The following is a 20,055-nucleotide window of genomic DNA, read 5'->3' on the forward strand; positions in this document are numbered from 1 at the left end:
GAAGGGTTTCGGCCCGAAACGTTGCCCATTTCCTTCGCTCCATAGATGCTGCTGCACCCGCTGAGTTTCTCCAGCTTTTTTGTGTACCTTCGATTTTCCAGCATCTGCAGTTCCTTCTTAAACACTAGACTATTAGTCATGTCAACTAGCGGTAAACTGATTACACTAGGGGGCTGTTTGCTATGTTTGCCGTCGTAATTCCACGTATTAACTAACAACCCACTCGACTTGCTTTCACAGTCACCAATATATTTATTTCCCGTGAGATAGACATTATTTTTTTAATCTCTGTAACTGTTTCTCTCTCTCTCTCTCTCTCTCGCTCTCTCCGCGTTGTTCGCGCGAGTCAATGGAAGCAGAACACAAACACCAGATAAATCATATTGTGCCCGTGAAATAAAAAAAGAGAAATGCTAAAACAAAATCAGTTCGGTATTGAAAAATAAATATGTACTTCTATTTACAGAAGCTTTGCGATATGTCCCAACTGAGCTGCCTTTGCTGCAGTCTAAGTGTATTCAGCAAATCTCTGCGGTGTGGTTTGTCACTTGCTATTCTGTTTATATTTTCAATCATGTCGATATCTACTCGAATGCAGCACAAAAGTTGAACTGTCAGTCGCATTGTCGGGTGAAACAGGCGGCCGGGTGATTTTGGAGGCTATTAAACGTACACCACACTTGGCAATCGATCGGTTTACCCCCTCGCGATAAGAAGTGGGGAAGGCGGAAAAGAAATTCAACTGTAAATGTTAGATTCAATCAGAAAGGACTTTAACTTTTAATCGTCGCCTCACAAACAATAACAACACGTTTCCGGTGCAGGGGTGGATGTTGATAGTTTGTCTTATAGACAATCAGTTGGCGGGGGAGGGGGGATGTGACTAATGAAGTTGGAATCTTTCCAGGGTTAAAACAAATAGAAATCGAATCTCGTAATATGAAAAGGTGACAGTGCAAGTGGCATTAGCTAAAGGTGATTAACGTTTCGTGTAAAAAACTCTGGGTATTTTTAGCACGCGAATTGCCCTGGGTCTTTGAAACACTTCTGCGGATCACGACGGATGTGCAATGAAACATGTTGATAGTATTCGAGGAAATTGCTGCTTCATAATGATCCAATGCGTGTAGTCATTGGCTCAAAGGGACGCATAGCCAACGTCGCAAATGTCAGAAAAACGCGGGCGATAAATAAATAGCCGGCACTGGAGGCTGCAGGTTAGAAATCCTGGATCCCAGCCCGACTTCTCAAAGGTGGACAGAGAGAGAGAGAGTGAGGCACGAAGTCAGTGCAGTGCATCGACTGACTGCTCGCCGCGTTATCTTTCCCAGGGGAAGGGGAAATCCGCACACAAACTGCATCGACCTCTTCTACTCTACTCCTCCCGAATAGCCAGGTAACTTGACAAAGCGTGTTCATCAATGATCGTTGTTCCTGCGGATCGCTTTAATAGAATAATTCATGTTGAGAATCTACATCAGACCAATCTTACAGGCTTGACTATTTATGCTGCCTGACCCGCTGAGTTACTCCAGCACTTTGTGTCTTTTGTTTTGTAAACCAGCACCTGCAGTTGCTTGTATCTGACTAGGTAATATCAGTTCCTGTGATAAATTGATTTAAAAGAATGTCAATGTACCAAAGATAGACGCAAAATGAAGAAGTCTGAAGAAGGGTCTCGACTCTAAACGTCGCTCATTTATTCCTTCTATCCAGAGGTGATGCCTGTCTGTCCCGCTTAGTTACTCCAACATGTTGTACCTACCTTCGGTTTAAACAAGCATCTGCAGTTCCTTCCTACAACAAGTACCACTCGGCTACTCGCGGCTGTGAATCTATTCTTCGGCGACTCTAAGTAGAGAAGTTATATTAGTAAACAAAACATAGACACAAAGTGCTGGAGTAACTCAACTGTTCAGGCAACATCTCTGGAGAAAAAGGAATGTGACATTTCGGGTCGGGATCCTGTTTTCTCCAGAGATGCTGCCCTATCCCTGAGTTCAACCAGCACTTTGTATATACACCAGCATCTGTAGTTCCTTATTTCTACATTTAAGTAAACACATTTTCAAGAGGTAGTTAGATTTAGCTCTTAGGGCTAAAAAGGGGGGGGGGGGGGGGGGGGGGGGGGGGGGGGGAAGGCAGGAACGGGGGTACTGATTTTGGACGATCAACCGTGATCATATTGAATGGCGGTGCTGGCTCGAAGGACCGAATGGCCCACTCCTGCACCTATTTTCTATGTTTAAAATGTTTTGAATGATATTTGTCTGTAATCCCCAAGATTTGGTCCGGCGCTACCTCTGAAAAGAAAATGTGGTGAAAATGTGTTCATGGTAGACATTTGTTGACATCAGATTCAAAATCAGGAATCACTGCGGCAACTTTCATCAGGTATCTGAAATATATATCAGAGGTAGACAAAAATGCTGGAGAAACTCAGCGGGCGAGGCAGCATCTATGGGGCGAAGGAATAGGCCGGAAGGGTCTCGACCCGAAACGTCGCCTATCCCTTCGCTCCATAGATGCTGCCTCGCCCGCTGAGTTTCTCCAGCATTTTTTGTCTACCTTCGATTTCTCTCCATCATCTGCAGTTCTTTCTGAAATGTATCAGAAATATATTTGACCTGCGCTTCCCCCTTTCAAACTTGCTCTTGCTTCATGAATTTGACCGCATTAGTTTTGTCTCTAAAATTTTAATCTTAGCACTGAAATTTGGTGTGCCGCGCAAAGCATATACTAGCCATACCGCCCGGCAATGTACTTGTTCTGCATTCTTTGTCCCTTTTGCTAAGTGCTACCTACGCCTTTTGTGCAAGGCAGATGCATCGTAGAAAAATGTAATCCCTGTACTTGAAATCTCTTCATTTAAATGGTTATCCACGCGAATATCATTCTGGGTTCTGATGATAAACACTTCAAAAACGCGTTGACAAGCTTGTAATATTTATAGAGTTGGAACAAAGAACTATAGATGCAGATTAATACAGAAGATAAACACAGAACGCTGGAGTAACTCAACGGGACAGGCAGCATCTCTGGAGAGAAGGACCGGTTCAGCAAGAAATGTTAACTCCAGCATTTTGTGTCTATCTTCGATGGAAACCAGCATCTGCAGTTCTTTTCTACTGATTAATACATAGAAACATAGAAAATAGGTGCAGGAGGAGGTCATTCGGCCCTTCGAGCCAGCACCGCCATTCATTGCGATCATGGCTGATCGGCCCCAATCAATAACTGGCGCCTGCCTTCTCCCCATATCCCTTGATTCCACTAGCCCCTAGAGCTCTATCCAACTCAAATACAGAAAAGGTTCTGGACTAACTCAGCGGGTCAGGCAGCATCTCTGGAGAACATGGATAGATGTCGTTTTGGGCCGGAACCCTTCTTCAGACACTCTTTTGCAATTTGATGACCCTAAACTCTTAATGCGTGGAGTTCTTTCTCAATAAGATATTGTAAAGTGGCTGAGTCTTGAAGACTAAAACAAAATGAGTATGAGATAAATGATAGACGAGAGGAAATATCACAACGGTTCTTAATACACGTGAACACAGGGACTCGGCAAAGCACCGTCGGGGAAACTTGGAGGAAATGTAATCTTTATCAGTTTCACGTTTCCTGCTGGTTCACATTGTTGGCCCCCCCCCCCCCCCCCCCCCCCCCCCCCCCCCAGTTCCTCAAAGGTTTGTCTGCGAATTCGCTAATTTTATACATCTTGCATTTGAAGTCGCGGAGGTTGTGTTTTTTTTCCCTCTCATCACACTCTTCTTCTCACACCAGGCGTTGAAGATGGAGTGGGGTATCTTTGTCCTGGCGTTGTCGCTTGGCTCACTGTACACCGTCCACGCAGACTGCGCCAAATGGTGTTCGACGTGTAATTCGATGCTGGACAACTCGGTAAAGTCACTGGTAAGATAACTCTACCCGAAACCACATATAACTCTACCCGATGTTCGCTTGATAGGGGAGTACAGACCATTACACGGCGTTACTGCAATCCAAACTGTAGTCCAACTGCACAAACCGACTGGAAGTGGAAACAGATCTCAATATAAATACAAGTTTTTTAAAGTTGGTTTTAGTTAAGAGACACAACAATGGAAATAGGCCTTTAAGAAGGAACTGCAGATGCTGGAAAATCGAAGGTACACAAAAAAGCTGGAGAAACTCAGCGGGTGCGGCAGCATCTACGGAGCGAAGGAAATAGGCAACGTTGCTGCACCCGCTGAGTTTCTCCAGCTTTTTTGTGTACCAATGGAAATAGGCCCTTCGGCCCACCCGCGCCAACCATCGATCACACTAGTTCCACGTTGTCCCACTTTCTCATCTCTCCCGACACACCTAGGGACAATTTTTCAGGGAGTCAATTAACCTGTAACCCCCGCGCGTCTTTGGGGTGCGGGAGGAAACTGGGGCACACGAAGGAAACTCACGCGGACACAGGGAGAACATGCAAACTCCACACAGACAGCACCCGAGGTCAGGGTCGAACCCGGGTCTCTGGCGCTGCGAGGCCGCCGCCCCACGTAAGAGTAAATCAAACTCCTTTGATTTTGATTTACTCAAATCAAAACCATGGAAGTTTCATGGAATCTTCACTTATAGAAACTTACAAAATTCTTAAGGGGTTGGACAGGCTAGATGCAGGAAAATTGTTCCCGATGTTAGGGAAGTCCAGGACAAGGGGTCACAGCTTAAGGATAAAGGGGAAATCCTTTAAAACCGAGATGAGAAGAACTTTTTTCACACAGAGAGTGGTGAATCTCTGGAACTCTCTGCCACAGAGGGTAGTTGAGGCCAGTTCATTGGCTATATTTAAGAGAGAGTTAGATGTGGCCCTTGTGGCTAAGGGGATCAGGGGGTATGGAGAGAAGGCAGGTACGGGATACTGAGTTGGATGATCAGCCATGATCATATTGAATGGCGGTGCAGGCTCGAAGGGCCGAATGGCCTACTCCTGCACGTAATTTCTATGTTTCTATGTTTCACTCAAAAGTTTAACTCGGTTAACTTGCCAAATATACTTAAAACCAACCAGTTACTTCTTGTGCCCTGTTGTGTAATGTTATGCAAAGAGGGAGAACGTCTCATCTGCAACTCTTATCTCATCTGGAAAGTAAACACAAATATCAAACGTCAAATTGTGAATATAGAGTATTCTAATAAGAGCATGCGTTGATAAGACAGTGAAGCAGCCCTTAGAGTCTACTCCGCCATGGCTGATGTATTTCCCCTCTCAACCTCATTCTCCTGCCTCCTCCCCCCTCCCCCCCTCCCCGTGTTAACCCTTGTATGTACTCGGATCAATAAATAACCATCTGCTCTGCAAAGTGATCACATCCAAAAATATCTAGAGCCAGGGTAGCAATCCATTTTAACCGGCTGTGACAATGCAGATTTTGGTCTACGTCTGTGATGGATTAGCTATCCATTCCTTGTGAGCACAAGAAGCAAAGGGCATTAGAATGCAAATGCAGTGTGTCATGCACACCTGTAGTTTCCTAGTAGGAGTTACAGAACAGAAGAAAGAGAAATAAACCAGGAACTAGTGGGGGAGTTTGTGTGCAGAATGCAGATGAAACAAGACTGACCACAAGATGCAGCAGTGAATTGAATTGTAATGTGGAAACAAAGACATGCAGATGCCGGTTAATGCACAAAAAGACCCAGAGTGCTGGAGTAACTCAGTGGGCAAGGCAGCATCCCTGGAGAACATGGATAGGTGATGTTTTGTGTCAATACATCACCTATGCATGAGCATGGATATATAACCTCGTATCCATGTTGCAGGGAGGAACTGCAGATGCTGGTTTAAACCGAAGATAAACACAAAATGCTGGAGTAACTCAGCAGGACAGGCAACATCTCTGGATGGAAGGAATGGGTGATGTTTCGGGTTGAGGCCCTCCTTCAGACTGAATCAAAAGGGTCTCGACCCGAAACATCACCCATCCCTTCTATTCAAAAATGCAGCCTGTCCCGCTGAGTTACTCCAGCGTTTTGTGTAACCTTTATCCATGCTTCCTGACCTATGCAAGAAGGAACTGCAGATGCTGGTTCAAAACAATGATAGACACAGAAAAAGGTCTTGACCCAAAACATCACCCATTCCTTCTCACCAGAGATGCTGCCTGTCCCGCTGAGTTACTCCAGCTTTTTGTGTCTATCTTCATCTTCCTGGTCTGTTGAGTTACTCCAGCACTTTGTGTGCTACTGAATTGTAAATGGGGGTCATTATAGATGAACACCAAACATTTTTGGAGTGTGATCTGTAGCAGGTTATGTGCTGAATACAAGTTCAATTCAACACTATAAACAAAATCTGTCATTTGACTGCTGTCTTTCAGACGTGCACTTTAGAGTGTGAAGGGGTGGTGCTGACCGTTGGCGAATGGGAGAGATGTGACAAGGCACTTTGGTTGTACAACTCTGACCCTTTGGGCTTTGTAGACAAAGTTCTTGGTGCCCCGGTCCCTGATGAAGACGAAGCTAAAGCGAAAAGTGTCGAGTCATTCGCTGGAAACCAGCGCCACGGTCCTGCAAAACGTTATGGAGGATTTATGAAAAAAGTTTACAAGACCAGAGTGAATGGCCGAGAACTGGCCCGAGAAAATGGATACGGCAAGGGCCAAGATCTTAAATACGGAGGCTTTCTGCAGAAGTTTGGTGAGAGGGATGCGTCTGATTTAGAGAGGAGCTTCCAGGAGCTTGAGACTGCGACGGAGAATGCGCTGGCAGAAAATGAGGAGGACGGTCCTCCGGCCGTAGAACTGAAGCGCTACGGAGGATTCATGAAGGGATTTGGCTACAAAAGAAGCGCCGAGCTGACGGACGAGGACTATCCAAACGTGGAGCTGCAGAAAAGATACGGAGGCTTCATGAGAAGAATTGGCAGACCGAGATATAAATGGGATAACCAAAAACGATACGGCGGCTTCCTGAGACGCAATTTTCGGGTCTCGGTGAGGTCAGATGATGGCAAATCTAATGATTACACTGAACAAGCTTCAGACTTATAAAACAGCCAAAGGCATTTGAGTCTTGATGTGAAAAATGTAGACTGCCAAGGTACATGCAGTATTTAAACTCTATGTAATGCTTGAACGCACAGATATTTTTGCTATTATGCTTACATTGGGCTGGCTAAAAAGCAAATTGATTCTTGTTTTCTGTGGTTTATGTGAATCTAATAAAAACGGTCTCTGGACCGCACAGCAACTCATTTCTGTTTGCCTCCTGTTATGGGCGTGTCTCGATGTTGAAGTTGATCTTTCATGTGTGTGGTTTAATAAAATAAGGAATTTCTACGGTTAAAATGCAAAACAAATCTGGCATGCTCAATTTCTTTTCTGTGCTGTTATTTAAGATGGATAGTAAACCCTGAGCTAGGGTTCCATGCTTTTTAACCTAAATAGCAATAATCTACTCACAATGGTGATATCACTATATTTAGTTTCCTTTCATAGCCTAGAATTATCTATTCTAAACAATCCAATGAACTGTGCCGAGTTAGGCAGCATTTAAAGTTAGATTGTGTTGATATTTTTTTGCACTAAGGTAAAAACATGGAGAAAAATGTGCTTAGTAATGTGAATCTGTATTTTTGCATTGTCGTGCATAGAATTTAAAAATAACATTTTTATAGCAAGGCTAGCAACAGATCTTAAAACAAAGAACTAAAAACTCAGCAAGTCAGGCAGCACCTGTGGAAGGAGAAACTCATACGTTTATAAGTTATAGGAGCAGTATTAGGCCATTCAGCCCATCAAGTCTACTCCGCCAATCAATCGTGGCTGATCTATCTTTCCCTCTCAACCCAATTCTCCTGCCTTCTCCCAATAACCCTTGACACACTTAGTAATCAAAAATCTGTCAATCCCTGCCTTGAAAATATCCATTGACTTGGCCTCCACAGTTGTCTGCGGCAATGAGTTCCACACATTCACAAACTCAATTAGTTCTTTGTCAGACTGACTTCCAGCATCTTCAGTTGTCATTCGTGTAATTAATTTTCCTAAAGATATTGTGCCTTTAAAATGAACAAGATTGTTCTCATCCAATGGAATTGTCTGCATTTGAAAAACTGCCCTTGGAATTTTAGTTATGTATCAGCTTTGGTAGCAGCTTTCCCAAGAATTAATTAATTAGGTATCCTACTTTCAGAAACATTTCTGACATTTGTAAAGTACAAGTTTTGACGTTACAAGCATCTCTTTTGTAGTTTAGTTTAGAAATACAGTGCAGAAACAGGCCTTCCGCCCACAGACTCAACACCAGGCAGCGATCACCCCACAAACAAACACCATCCTTCCGACACACTAGGGACAATTTACAATTTTACCGAAGCCAATTAATCTACAAACCTGCACGTCTTTGGAGAGTGGGAGGAAACCGGAGCACCTGGAGGAAACACATGGGGTCAAGGGGAGAACGTACAGACTCTATACACACAGCACCCATTGTCAGGATCGAACCCGGGTCTCTGGTGCTGTAATGTAGCAACTCCACCGCACTGCCACCATGCCACCCCTCTTTAACCATCTTGTGTTACTGCTCCTCTAACCAAGGTAGTTGCATCAAAAGACATTGTGCGAGATTTTTAAGTCATAAACCAACAGAACTCACCATTCACCACTCAGGCCTTCCAGAAGCTTTCGCCAAGCTTTTGAACGACAACTTACTGATAATGGAAGTTTGTGATTTGTGACTCATCAATTGGAACGAAGAATCCTTATTGACCCAAGACGTGTCTAAAACCACAGGTGACAAGTGAGTGTCAGTGAAAGCACTTTTTTTTCTCGACCGCCAATCTTTCCTAAGTTTGCTCGACACATAACATAGCAAAGGCAAAATCACAATTACAATTTTTTCAGGTTATTAATAATAATAATAATAATAATGACAGGTTAGTATAGATTACCATTTACTAATTACACTAAGGTATGAAGAATCAACTTGCCAGATATTGGATTGTGTTGTATGTTGATTAGACCAGGTAAGGATGAATCAACTCAATGATTCAATGATACTTATTTGTCACGTGTACCTAGAGACAGTGGAATTCTTTGTTTTTGTATACAATACACAAAGTATCTGGATCCGACAACATTACAAAGTACACATTAGAATGCCAATGATCCCTCTGTAAAAGGACATCAGTAGAGCTAATAGGACTGTAAATACCTGTGAAGAGATTGAAACATCGTCCTACTGATGTCCTTGGCTAAAGAAATACAACTGCCATAAAATAATTTTATTTTAATGCTAACCCACTCATTACCCAAGATGTGAATGCAAGAGGTAAACAGAAACAATAAAAAAACATATTTTATAATAAATCCTAAGGTAATATTCTGTTATAAGAAAAATGTCTATTAAAACAATTCTAGAGCTACCAGTTTCCAACACACCAAGAAGGGTGAAGAAGGGTTTCAGCCCGAAACATTGCCTATCTCCTTCGCTCCATAGATGCTGCTGCACCCACAGAGTTTCTCCAGCACTTTTGTGTACCACCAACCAAGACGCTAAATGCTCTTTTATCTGGTTTGCAATGGGTCACCTTTATAGCGGATACAATGTACCACAAGTATTTTGTATTATCAAGTCAATACTAACACAGGTAAAGGATGTACTAGTAATTCTAAAGCAGTGTGAGCTATAATTAAGCAGACTATTAACTCAGTTTGTGATTCATATTTTATAATATATATATATATAATACATATTCAGATTTTTTTTTGTAAATACGCTTGCATTTCAAATGGATATCCAAACATTTCAAAGTAGAGTTGAAAGAGAGGATTTAGCTTTCACATATCAGCACTTGATTGCAGATTTATGAACAGATCGATTGAATTATTGTACATTGTTAAGAAAAGTTTTTCTAGCAATCATCATAATGAATTAATATCATTTGTTATCTGTTATATAACACCAACCATCTCCCGGTGGCTCAGCACTTCAACTCCCTCTCCTATTCCAAATCCGACCTTTCTGTCCCCCATGGCCAGAGTGAGTTCCACCGCAAACTGGAGGAGCAGCACCTCATTTTTCACTTGAGTTGTTTACACCACAGTGGTATAAACATTGACTTCTCCAATTTCAGGTAGTCCTTGCTTTCTCCCTCCTTCCACTCCCCTTCCCAGCTCTCCCACAGCCGACTGTCTCCACCTCTTCCTTTCTTCCCCCCAACCCTCCCCAACATCAGTCTGAAGAAGGGTCTCGACCCGATACGTCGCCTATTCCTTCGCTCCATAGATGCTGCCTCACCCGCTGAGTTTCCCCAGCATTTTTGTCTACCTTGGTACACTAGTTTAGGTTAGAGATACAGTATGGAAGCAGGTCCTTTGGCCCACCGAGTCCGTGCTGACCAGCGGTCACCCACACACTAGTTCTTTCCTACACAACAGGGACAATTTGCAGAAGCTAATTAACCTACAAGACTGCATGTCTTTGGAATGTGGGAGGCAACCAGAGCACCTGGAGAAAACGGTCACAGGAAGAACGTACAAACTCCGTACAGAGAGCACTAATGGACAGAATCGAAACCGGCGCTCTGGTGCTATAAGGCAGCAACTCTACTGCTGTGCCACTGTGCTGCCCCACTAGGAAGTTACTATTTAAGTTGTGGAAAATCTTCAAATGGTTGGAATCATACCTTACACAAGGGAAGATAGTGCTGCTGTTTGAGGTTAATTATCCCAGTCCAGGATGTTTCACAGGCCCATGTCTTAGATCCAACCAAATTCAGCAGCTTCATCATTAACCTTCATTCCATATGCAAGGGTTAGGGTGTCAGGGGTTATGGGGAGAAGGTGGGAGAATGGGGTTAGGAGGGAGAGATAGATCAACCATGATTGAATGGTGTAGACTTGATGGGCCTAATGGCCTAATTCTGCACCTATCACTTACATAGAAACAGAAACATAGAAAAGAGGTGCAGGAGTAGTCTATTCGGCCCTTCGAGCCTGCACCGCCATTCAATATGATCATGGCTGATCATCCAACTCAGTATCCTGTACCTGCCTTCTCGCCATACCCCCTGATCCCTTTAGCCACACGGGCCACATCTAACTCCCTCTTAAATATAGCCAATGAACTGGCCTCAACTACCTTCTGTGGCAGAGAATTCCACAGATTCAACACTCTCTGTGTGAAAAATGTTTTCCTCATCTCGGTCCTAAAAGACTTCCCCCTTATCCTTAAACTGTGACCCCTTGTCCTGGACTTCCCCAACATCGGGAACAATCTTCCTGCATCTAGCTTGTCCAAACCCTTAAGAATTTTGTAAGTTTCTATAAGATTCCCCCCTCAATCTTCTAAATTCTAGCGAGTACAAGCCGAGTACGACATAAGCACAGCTGTTTGAAGGGTAATCGATCATCAAACAATGGCCAATTCTCTTCACATCTCCTCAGTTAATGAAGTAGTCCATGTGTGCACAATATTCAGGCTTGGACTGATAGGTGGCAAGGAGCAACCATACCGTAAAAGTGGTACGCAATAACCATCTCCAATATGATATTCAATGTCGTTGCCATCCTCAAACGTAACATTATCAGGGTCACAACCATCCAAAATAACAACAGAACCGTGTAATTACTGTGGCTATGAGAGCAGGTCAGATACTGAATATCCTGCAGATAATGTCTCGAATACCAACACCACCAAAGCCTTTCCACCACCTATGGTATCATGTTCCTGCAGTGGATAGAATCTACAAATTGCACCGTAATTAATTGCCTGGGCTATTCCAACAATGTTCACAAGCCCATAACGTCGACCACCAAAAATGCGACCAGGCAAACAGGTGTAAGAAAACATTGCCACCTGCAGGTTCCATTCCAAGTTGCATCAGGCCCTGACTTAGAGAATATGGCACCATTCATTAAAGGCCACAAAGTGCTGGAGTAACTCAGTGGGTCAAGCGGTATCTCTGGAGAACATGAACTGGATAATATTTGGGGTCAGGACCTTGAGTCTGAAGGGCCCCGACCCGAAACATCACCTATTCATGTTCTCCAGAAATGTTGCTTGACCCGCTGAGCTACACCAGCACTTTGTGTCCTTTTGTGTAAACCAGGGTCAGATTCAGATTCAGATTCAATTTTAATTGTCATTGTCAGTGTACAGTACAGAGACAACGAAATGCATTTAGCATCTCCCTTGAAGAGCGACATAGCAAACGATTTGAATAGAAAAAATAATAAGTGTCCGGGGGGGGGGTGGTGATTGGCAGTCACCGAGGTACGTTGTTGAGTAGAGTGACAGCCGCCGGAAAGAAGCTGTTCCTCGACCTGCTGGTTCGGCAACGGAGAGACCTGTAGCGCCTCCCGGATGGTAGGAGGGTAAACAGTCCATGGTTGGGGTCAAACCAGAGTCTGAAGGGCCTTGTTTCTAACACCATTCATTGTTTTGAATGATTGATTGAAAGATACAGAATAGAAACAGACCCTTCAGCCCACCGAGTAAACGCTAACCCTCAATCACCCGTTCACACTAGCTCTATGTTCTTCCACTTTCACATCCACTCCCTGCACAATAAAGGGTAATTTATAGAGACCAATTAACCTACAAATCCACACGTATTTGGGTTGTGGGAAGAAACCAGAGCACCCAGAGGAAACCCACACAGTCACAGGGAGAATGCATAAATTCCACACAGATAGCATCCGAGGTCAGGATTGAATCTGGGTCTCTAGTGCTAAAGGGTCTGTCCCACTTGGGCGTAATTTGTGCGTCATGCTGATGGCACGCAAAGATTTTGTGAATCCCAAAATCCTGGGGCGCAGCGCGTGACCGCGGGTCACTGCCTACGCCACCATGTCTCACCACGCGCACTTAATGCACGTCACGTGCGCGCATGATGCGTAAATAATGTTGTGTCGTGTGTCGTGCCACGTAAATGATGTCGCGTAAATGATGTGCAAATAACATCCAAGTGGGACATGCCCTTAAGACTAAATCTAAGACAGATGCACTAGAGAATGAGTGCCGTGGCTCCAGGTGTCAAACCACTATCTTCTCAAAGGCAATTAGGGAGCAATAAATGCTGTCGCCAGATCGCAGTAAGTGAATAAAGGTAAATCTTTACACTTTATTCTATGGATTTAAAATCCACAAAGGAATAAATTAAAAAAAAAAATTAGAGTAAGAAGAAAATGCATCGAATGAATTTAGGAGATTAATTTAACCTGACATCATGTTCGGTATGGACATTGTGCGCTCGTATCGTGCTACTTAAATGTTCTATGTTCTACTTCAACGATGATTTCCAGACAACTTGAGTTAATGTCCAGTAATAAGGTCTCGACCCAAACATCACCCATTCTTTCTCTCCATTGATGCTGCCTGGCCACTGAGTTACTCCAGCATTTTGAGTCTATCTTCGGTTTAAACCAGCGTCCTTGTGTCTTGAATACACAAAATGCTGGAGTAACTCAGACTGAGTAACTCAGACTGAAACCCCCCCCCCCCCCCATCGTCTACTACTCTCTGTGTAGGAAGGAACTGCAGATGTTGGTTTAAACAGTAGACACAAAAAGCTGGAGTAGCTCAGCGGGTCAGACAGCCTCTCTGGAGAGAAGAAATGGGTGCCGTTTCAGGTCAAGTCCCTTCTGAAGAATGGTCTCGACCCGAAATGTCACCTATTCCTTCTCTCCACAGATGCTGCCTGACCCGCTGAGTTACTCCAGCTTGTTGTGTCTATCTACTACTCAAATCTCCATGATCAACTTTCTCCATCATTGTGAGGTTTTTACATTTATTCATCTTATTGTGGAGTCAATCACAGGTAAATTTTGAATAATAGATTTTTTAAACATAAATACAGCAAGATAAGATGAAAGGAGGCACTGCAATGTGTAAAAGAATTACATCTGAATCCACCTTCCTGAATTTATTCTTTATTACATGTTTACAAAAAAAAAAACTGATTTAAGTTTAGCAAGAATATGCTTTGAATAAAACATTGTTTCTATTATTATTACATTTTAAGTAAAATATAGAGGAATACAATAACAAAGAATTACATTGAAATTATAATATGAAAATCTGCAAAATATTTACTAAGACTTAAAATGATATTCTTGCAGGATTGGATATTGCAGCAATGTTTAAACAATATTTCTTTACATACAAAGCATACATTTATATCACAATTTATTTTAACAAATTATGAATAACAAAATAAAAACACCTTCAAATTACAACAATTCATAAAATATAGGTTGGATAGACAATATATTTTTTCACTCAATAGGCACTTTTAAAACATTACTAAAGAAACATAAAACTTAACATACAATATATTTTGGTCTCAGATAACCATAATGCACTTAACCCTTTTGTTTTAAATCTCAATAGATTATATTTGCATTTAAAAATAAACTCTTTTTGCTCAGTGCGCAGTATAGTTTGGAACAGAACAAGCCAACACTCAGTAAAATCTCCAAAGCAAAGCAAAGGCAAGTCTGGGATCCTTTTATTGTATCATGTTTTTAAAGTGCTTAGTCAATTACGGAGAGGCATTCGGGAGAAATCTAGAACAGACACGGATGATCTGAGTTTTAAAAATGTAGAGAATGATTTGAATTTAGACTGCCTTCACGTTCACACCTCTAGCTAGGACATGATCACTGTATCAATTATCGTAACAAAGAGGTTAGAACCAAATGTTGATTGTGTATTTGTGTTTGTGGTATGAAAGAATAATGATAAACTTTGGTCCTAAAACAAGACTTGGCTTATGGAATAACCAAAGCGTTTTTTTTTTCTGATTCCTTCATTCTAATGTTCAGCTCGTTCAATGGACTACAAAGTCAGGAGGTTGTGAATAATTCACAACTAAAGGTAGGCTGTTAACTGTAATTGTGATTAAAAAATGCAAAGTCACAAAATTATTGCATTTGACTAAACATTTAAATTTAAATTAAATAGGTTAACATTTTAAACTTAAATCAAATGGGTTAACAAGGGCGGCACTGTGGCGCACAGGTAGAGCTGCTGCTTCTTGGCATCAGGGACCCGGGTTCGAACCGGACTGTGGGTTCTGTCTTCGTGGAGTTTGCACGTTCTCCCTGTGACCACATGGCTTCCACTGTGTGCTCTGGTTTCCTCCACACATGCCAATGACATGTGGGTTCGTAGGTTAATTCACCCTCTGTAAATTGTCTCTAGCGTGGAGAAGTCACCCACACAGTCACAGGGGGAACATGCAAACTCCACACATGGAGCACCCGAGGTCAGGATCAAACCTGATCTGTAAAGCAGCAGCTCTACCACTGTGCTGCCCTTGAATGTGTGTTGAGTTGAAAGTTGTGTTAATATTGTATTATGTTGAGTACATTTAGATGGAGAGTGTGTGTTATCCATTACTGACAATGTTTGATTATACATGTTTATAGAGAATGTTTCATTATACATGTTAGTTCAACGGAAAGCTTTAAGAATTCATGATTTTGTCCAAAGAATTATCCATCTAGCCTTTTTCAAATGTAAGATGAGGTCTCAGATGTCAATTAATAGGGAAAGAAAAATGATCACTATTTACATGTATAGACAAATGCATTAAATCGTGAATAGTTACAAATTTCTGACATTTCTCTGGGCAAAAGGAATGGCTTGGAATGGAGAAAAGGTCGGATGAACGGATGAACTAGACATTTGTCAGTAGTTTTTACAGATTAATAATTATTTCTATAGCTACATAATGAAAATTAAAGTGCAACATTAATGGAAATTTGGAGTGGAAGCAAAAAATACTGGAAAAAACCTAGCGGAACAGGTGCCAATTCTGTTAACTTAAATGACAACTAATTTAGGGTTAATGTTCATAAGATCTGATTAAGATTAAGATCTAATTAAATTATTACATCGGATGGAAGCTGCATACCAAATCTTGTTGTACCTCTGTGCAATGACAATAAAATATTATTATTATTATTATTATCAAAGCTAATGTTATTTTGTAGCTTTGATGAATGTCAACATATATGCTGTCAAACCTACTGACGATTTTGAACATTTCCAAGGGCCACTTTGTTGTTTGAACATCTCTTGTAGTCTAAGGTCATTATTGTAATATTATATCACCAGATCGGGATTTACAGAAGAAAATTCTTACACCATTAGGTACTCAATCAGCACATCCACTGTCTCGTATCCCACATCTCAGAACGTGATCATGTGGTTTTATTTTAAACCAGTACTAATTATTACACTTCTAATGATAGTCATAAACCATATCGTGTCAAATTGGAATGTTACTAACGAACCGAAAATGCACATGATACAATGAAAGTAAAATGTGTAAGGAAAGATGATCAATTTCATTTGAAAAATATAATCTTACATCCTTAAGTAGAAATTACATTCTTTAAAAGATTAAAAAGAAAAATGTTATTAACCAGACCTAGTTAAAATATACTTAATTTCTAATCATCACACATTTTATTTGCACATATAAGTGTGAACACATTAAAAAAAAAATCTAGGAACATTGTCATTCTGTTCAAACATTGGAGATCACATTAAAATCAAAGCAAAATGTGCTGAATATGCTTCTGAATTTTAAAAATTGTTTCACAATATACAATTTACTTTTTACATCTAAATTATGTTTTGTTTATAAATTTGCATTTGAATTATAAAATGTTGTAAGTCTGCAATAAACACATTCATGTTCCTTTAGGAAGGAGATGAGGAGGAATGTCTTTAGTCAAAGGGTGAAGGATCTGTGAATCTGGAGGCCAAGTCAATGGATATTGTTAAGGCAGAGAAGGTAGACCAGGGGTGGGGAACTTTTTCATGTTGGACTGCCGCATTAAGTTAGATGTATTCTAACAAGGCCGCATCCACGAAACGTGGATATACTTCAAAATGTACATTACTTTGTAAAAATCTAATTACTATGTACTACAAGAAATGAAAATAAATTGTTAATTCTAAAGTTAATTAACCTTTTAATGACTTTGTTGTGACTGCTTTTTGTGAGAAAGCATTTGAATATTTGGTTGCAACATGGAGGTACGCAGTTTCAACAGATTTTCTAGATGGGTATCTGTCATTTGTGACCTTAATGCCCCTGTCCCACAGGAAACCAGAACGGAAACCTCTGGAGACTTTGCGCCCCACCCAAGGTTTCCGTGCCGTTCCCGGAGGTTTTTGTCAGTCTCCCCTACCTCTTCACATCAATGTCTTCTGCCTTCACCAAACTGTTCTTCCTCCGATAATGTGCCAGCAGCCCTTTCCAGAGAAGACTGGTGCTCAGTAAATGCTCATTTCCTAAATGGCATGAAAAGATTCCGTAAGTATTCGTCATGAGAGGAATAGATCAGGTGGATACACAGAGTCTCTTGCCCAGAGTGGCTGAATCGAGGACCAGAGGACATCGGTTTAAGGTGAAGGGGAAAAGATTTAATAGGAATCTGAGGGTTCTTGTTTTCACACAAAGGGTGGTAGGTGTATGGAACAAGCTGCTAAATGAGGTAGTTGAGGCTGGGACTTTACCAACATTTAAGAAACAGTCAGACAGGTAAATGGATTGGACACGTTTGGAGGAATATGAACCAAACGAGGGCAGGAGGGACATGTTGGCCAGTGAGGGCAAGTTGGGCTTGTTTCCACACTGTATCACTCTATGACATAGCTGTCCCAGTGTGGGTGAGGGTAGAAAACTAGGAATAGTTGCTAAGGTAAAAGAAGATTGTTAAAAGCATCTTAAATGCCACTATCGCATATACCCCCCCACCCCTCTTCCCCCCCCCCTTCCCTCCCCTTCTCTCTCCCCCCCCCCCCTCTCTCCCCCCTCCCTCCTCCTCCACTTCTTCCTCCCCCTCCTCTCTCCCCTCCCCCTCCTCTCCGCGAAATTGCAAAGGTGTGGTAAATACGTAATGAGAGGCAGATACCACCTAAATTATTTCATGGGAGCTGAAAGAGCACTTAAACCTACAATTCTGATATTTATCTCACTCTACTGTAAATACAATTGGCTGGAGAGAGCAGATTAGTGGCACATTAGTTTCCACTGGTGGGAGAGCCCAGGACCAGAGGGCACAGCCTCAGAATAAAAGGACATACCTTTTAGGGCCTGTCACACTTAGCGATTTTATTCGACAACTGCCAGCATCATATCAGTGTCGCCAAAAGATTTTGAACATTTCAAAATCCAGCGGCGACAAAAAAAAATGTTGCGACACTTGAAAAAACACCGCGCGTCAATACGTCATCACGCCGCGGCACGCCGCTAATTTTTCGGTGACGTGATACGTCAGTCAATGATGCCGGCAGTCGCCAATAAAAAATTAACCAAGTGGGACAGGCCCTTTAGAATGGAGGTGAGGAGGAATTTCTTTAGCCAGAGCTTGGGGAATCTGCAGAATTTGTTGCCACAGATGGCGGTGGAGGCCAAGTCATTGGGTGTTTTTAAAGCGGTGAATGATAGGTTCTGGATTAATAACACATCACAGGTTACGGGGAGAAGGCCGGAGAATGGGGTTGAGAGGTAAAAACAGGTCCGTCATTATCAAATGGCGGAGCAGACTCAATGGGCCGAATGGCCTAATTCTGCACCAATGCTAATGTAGAGCGGCAGGGTGACACGGCTGTAGAGCTACTACCTTACAGCGCCAGACACCCGGGTTCAATCCTGACTACAGGCGCTGTCTGTATGGAGTTTGCACTCGAGTTCACCTCGTGACCGCATGGGTTTTCTCTGTGATCTTCGATTCCCTCCCACACTCCAAAGGCGTACAGGTTTGTAGGCTAATTTGCTTGGTATAAATGTAAATTATCCCTAATATATGCAGGATAAGGATAATGTGCGGGGATCGCTGGATGGCGTGGACACGGTGGGCCGAAGGGCCCGTTTCCGCGCTGTATCTCTACTGTATCTAAACTAAACTAGTCCCTGGTAGACGGTCTTAACTCATTTGCATATCGGCCGACTTAATGTTTGCCATTAATGAACAAAATCAGCCAACATTTTTTAATGTTTCTTTTGTGCAAAACCTATTTTTCCCTTTAGATGGCACTAGGTACCTACTAAATAGACCTAGACAAAAAATGCTGGAGAAACTCAGCAGGTGAGTCAGCATCTATGGAGAAAAGGAGTAGGCGATGTTTAGGGTCGCGACCCTTCTTCAGACTGATGTCGGCGGGGGCAGGAAAAAGAAAGGAAAAGATGGAGACAGTAGGCTGTGGGGGAGCAGGGAAGGGGAAGGAGGGAGAAAATTAGAGGTCAATGTTTATACCGCTGGGGTGTAAACTGCCCAAGCGAAATATGAGCTGTTGTTCCTCCAATTTGCGCTGGACCTCACTCTGGCAATGGAGGGGGCCCAGGACAGATACAGAATGGGAGGGGGAGTTGAAGCACTGGGCATCCGGGAGATCAGATTGGTTTGTACGGACTGAGCGGAGGTGTTGGGCGAAGTGGTCGCCGAGCTTACGCTTAGTCTTGCCGCTGTAGAGAAGGTGGCCAGCATTATGAACATTGACTTCTCTAATTTCAGGTAGTCCTTGCTTTCTCCCTCCTTCCCCTCCCCCTTCCCTGCTCTCCCGCCTAGCCTACTGTCTCCACCTTCCTTTCTTTCCCCCCCCCCCCATGACATCATTCTGAAGAAGGATCTCAACCCGAAACGTCGCATACTCCTTTTCTCTATAGATGCTGCCTCATCCGCTGAGTTCCTCCAGCATTCTTTGTCTACTTTCGATTTTTCCAGCATCTGCAGATCCTTCTTAAACATACTAAATAGACGTGATTGTTTCCGTGACCAGATTCTAGTGTGAATTTTAGTCGGGTTTGCTCTAAACATGGTGAACATTACATCTAGGGAAATACTGTTATTTAGTGATAATACAAATCTAGCGATCAATTTACCATCCTCCCTTTGTCTCAGACTGCATATCTTTAAGGTGCATTACAAAGAAAATGTAGAGTCTACACTAAATGTTGTTTCTTTGCCATTTATAGATTTCCCTTCGAAATGGATCTCCCCCACAGATTTCCACTGATTTATGTAAAATGTACAAGCTACAGACAATATCGTACCTGAT

At 42.4% G+C, this 20,055-nt stretch overlaps 2 protein-coding genes across 3 annotated transcripts in view; one reads left to right on the forward strand and one right to left on the reverse strand.

The window, feature by feature from the left end:
* The first annotated feature begins 1,077 nt into the window (after positions 1-1,077).
* On the forward strand, positions 1,078-7,342 carry pdyn (prodynorphin). Its single transcript, XM_055652503.1, has 3 exons — positions 1,078-1,396; positions 3,784-3,912; positions 6,351-7,342. The coding sequence occupies exons 2-3, from the start codon at positions 3,793-3,795 to the stop codon at positions 7,020-7,022; spliced, it is 792 nt and encodes a 263-aa protein (XP_055508478.1). The 5' UTR covers positions 1,078-1,396; positions 3,784-3,792; the 3' UTR covers positions 7,023-7,342.
* A 6,614-nt stretch (positions 7,343-13,956) lies between these two features.
* Positions 13,957-20,055, reverse strand: part of helz2a (helicase with zinc finger 2a) — a 68,199-nt gene continuing 62,100 nt past the window's right edge. For both annotated transcript variants that reach the window (XM_055652504.1, XM_055652505.1), the window contains one exon: positions 13,957-17,286. In XM_055652504.1, coding sequence (XP_055508479.1) covers positions 17,180-17,286 — 107 coding nt within the window. In that variant the 3' untranslated portion in view covers positions 13,957-17,179. The remainder of the gene's footprint in view (positions 17,287-20,055) is intronic.

Source organism: Leucoraja erinacea, chromosome 21 (assembly GCF_028641065.1).
Source record: "Leucoraja erinacea ecotype New England chromosome 21, Leri_hhj_1, whole genome shotgun sequence".
Lineage (NCBI taxonomy): Eukaryota > Metazoa > Chordata > Chondrichthyes > Rajiformes > Rajidae > Leucoraja > Leucoraja erinaceus.

Bases quoted from the DNA above. Each gene is read 5' to 3' on its own strand.
- pdyn (XM_055652503.1), top strand. From the start codon at position 3,793: ATGGAGTGGGGTATCTTTGTCCTGGCGTTGTCGCTTGGCTCACTGTAC. The intron at 3,913-6,350 runs GTAAGATAACTC...GCTGTCTTTCAG, and splicing joins ACAACTCGGTAAAGTCACTG to ACGTGCACTTTAGAGTGTGA.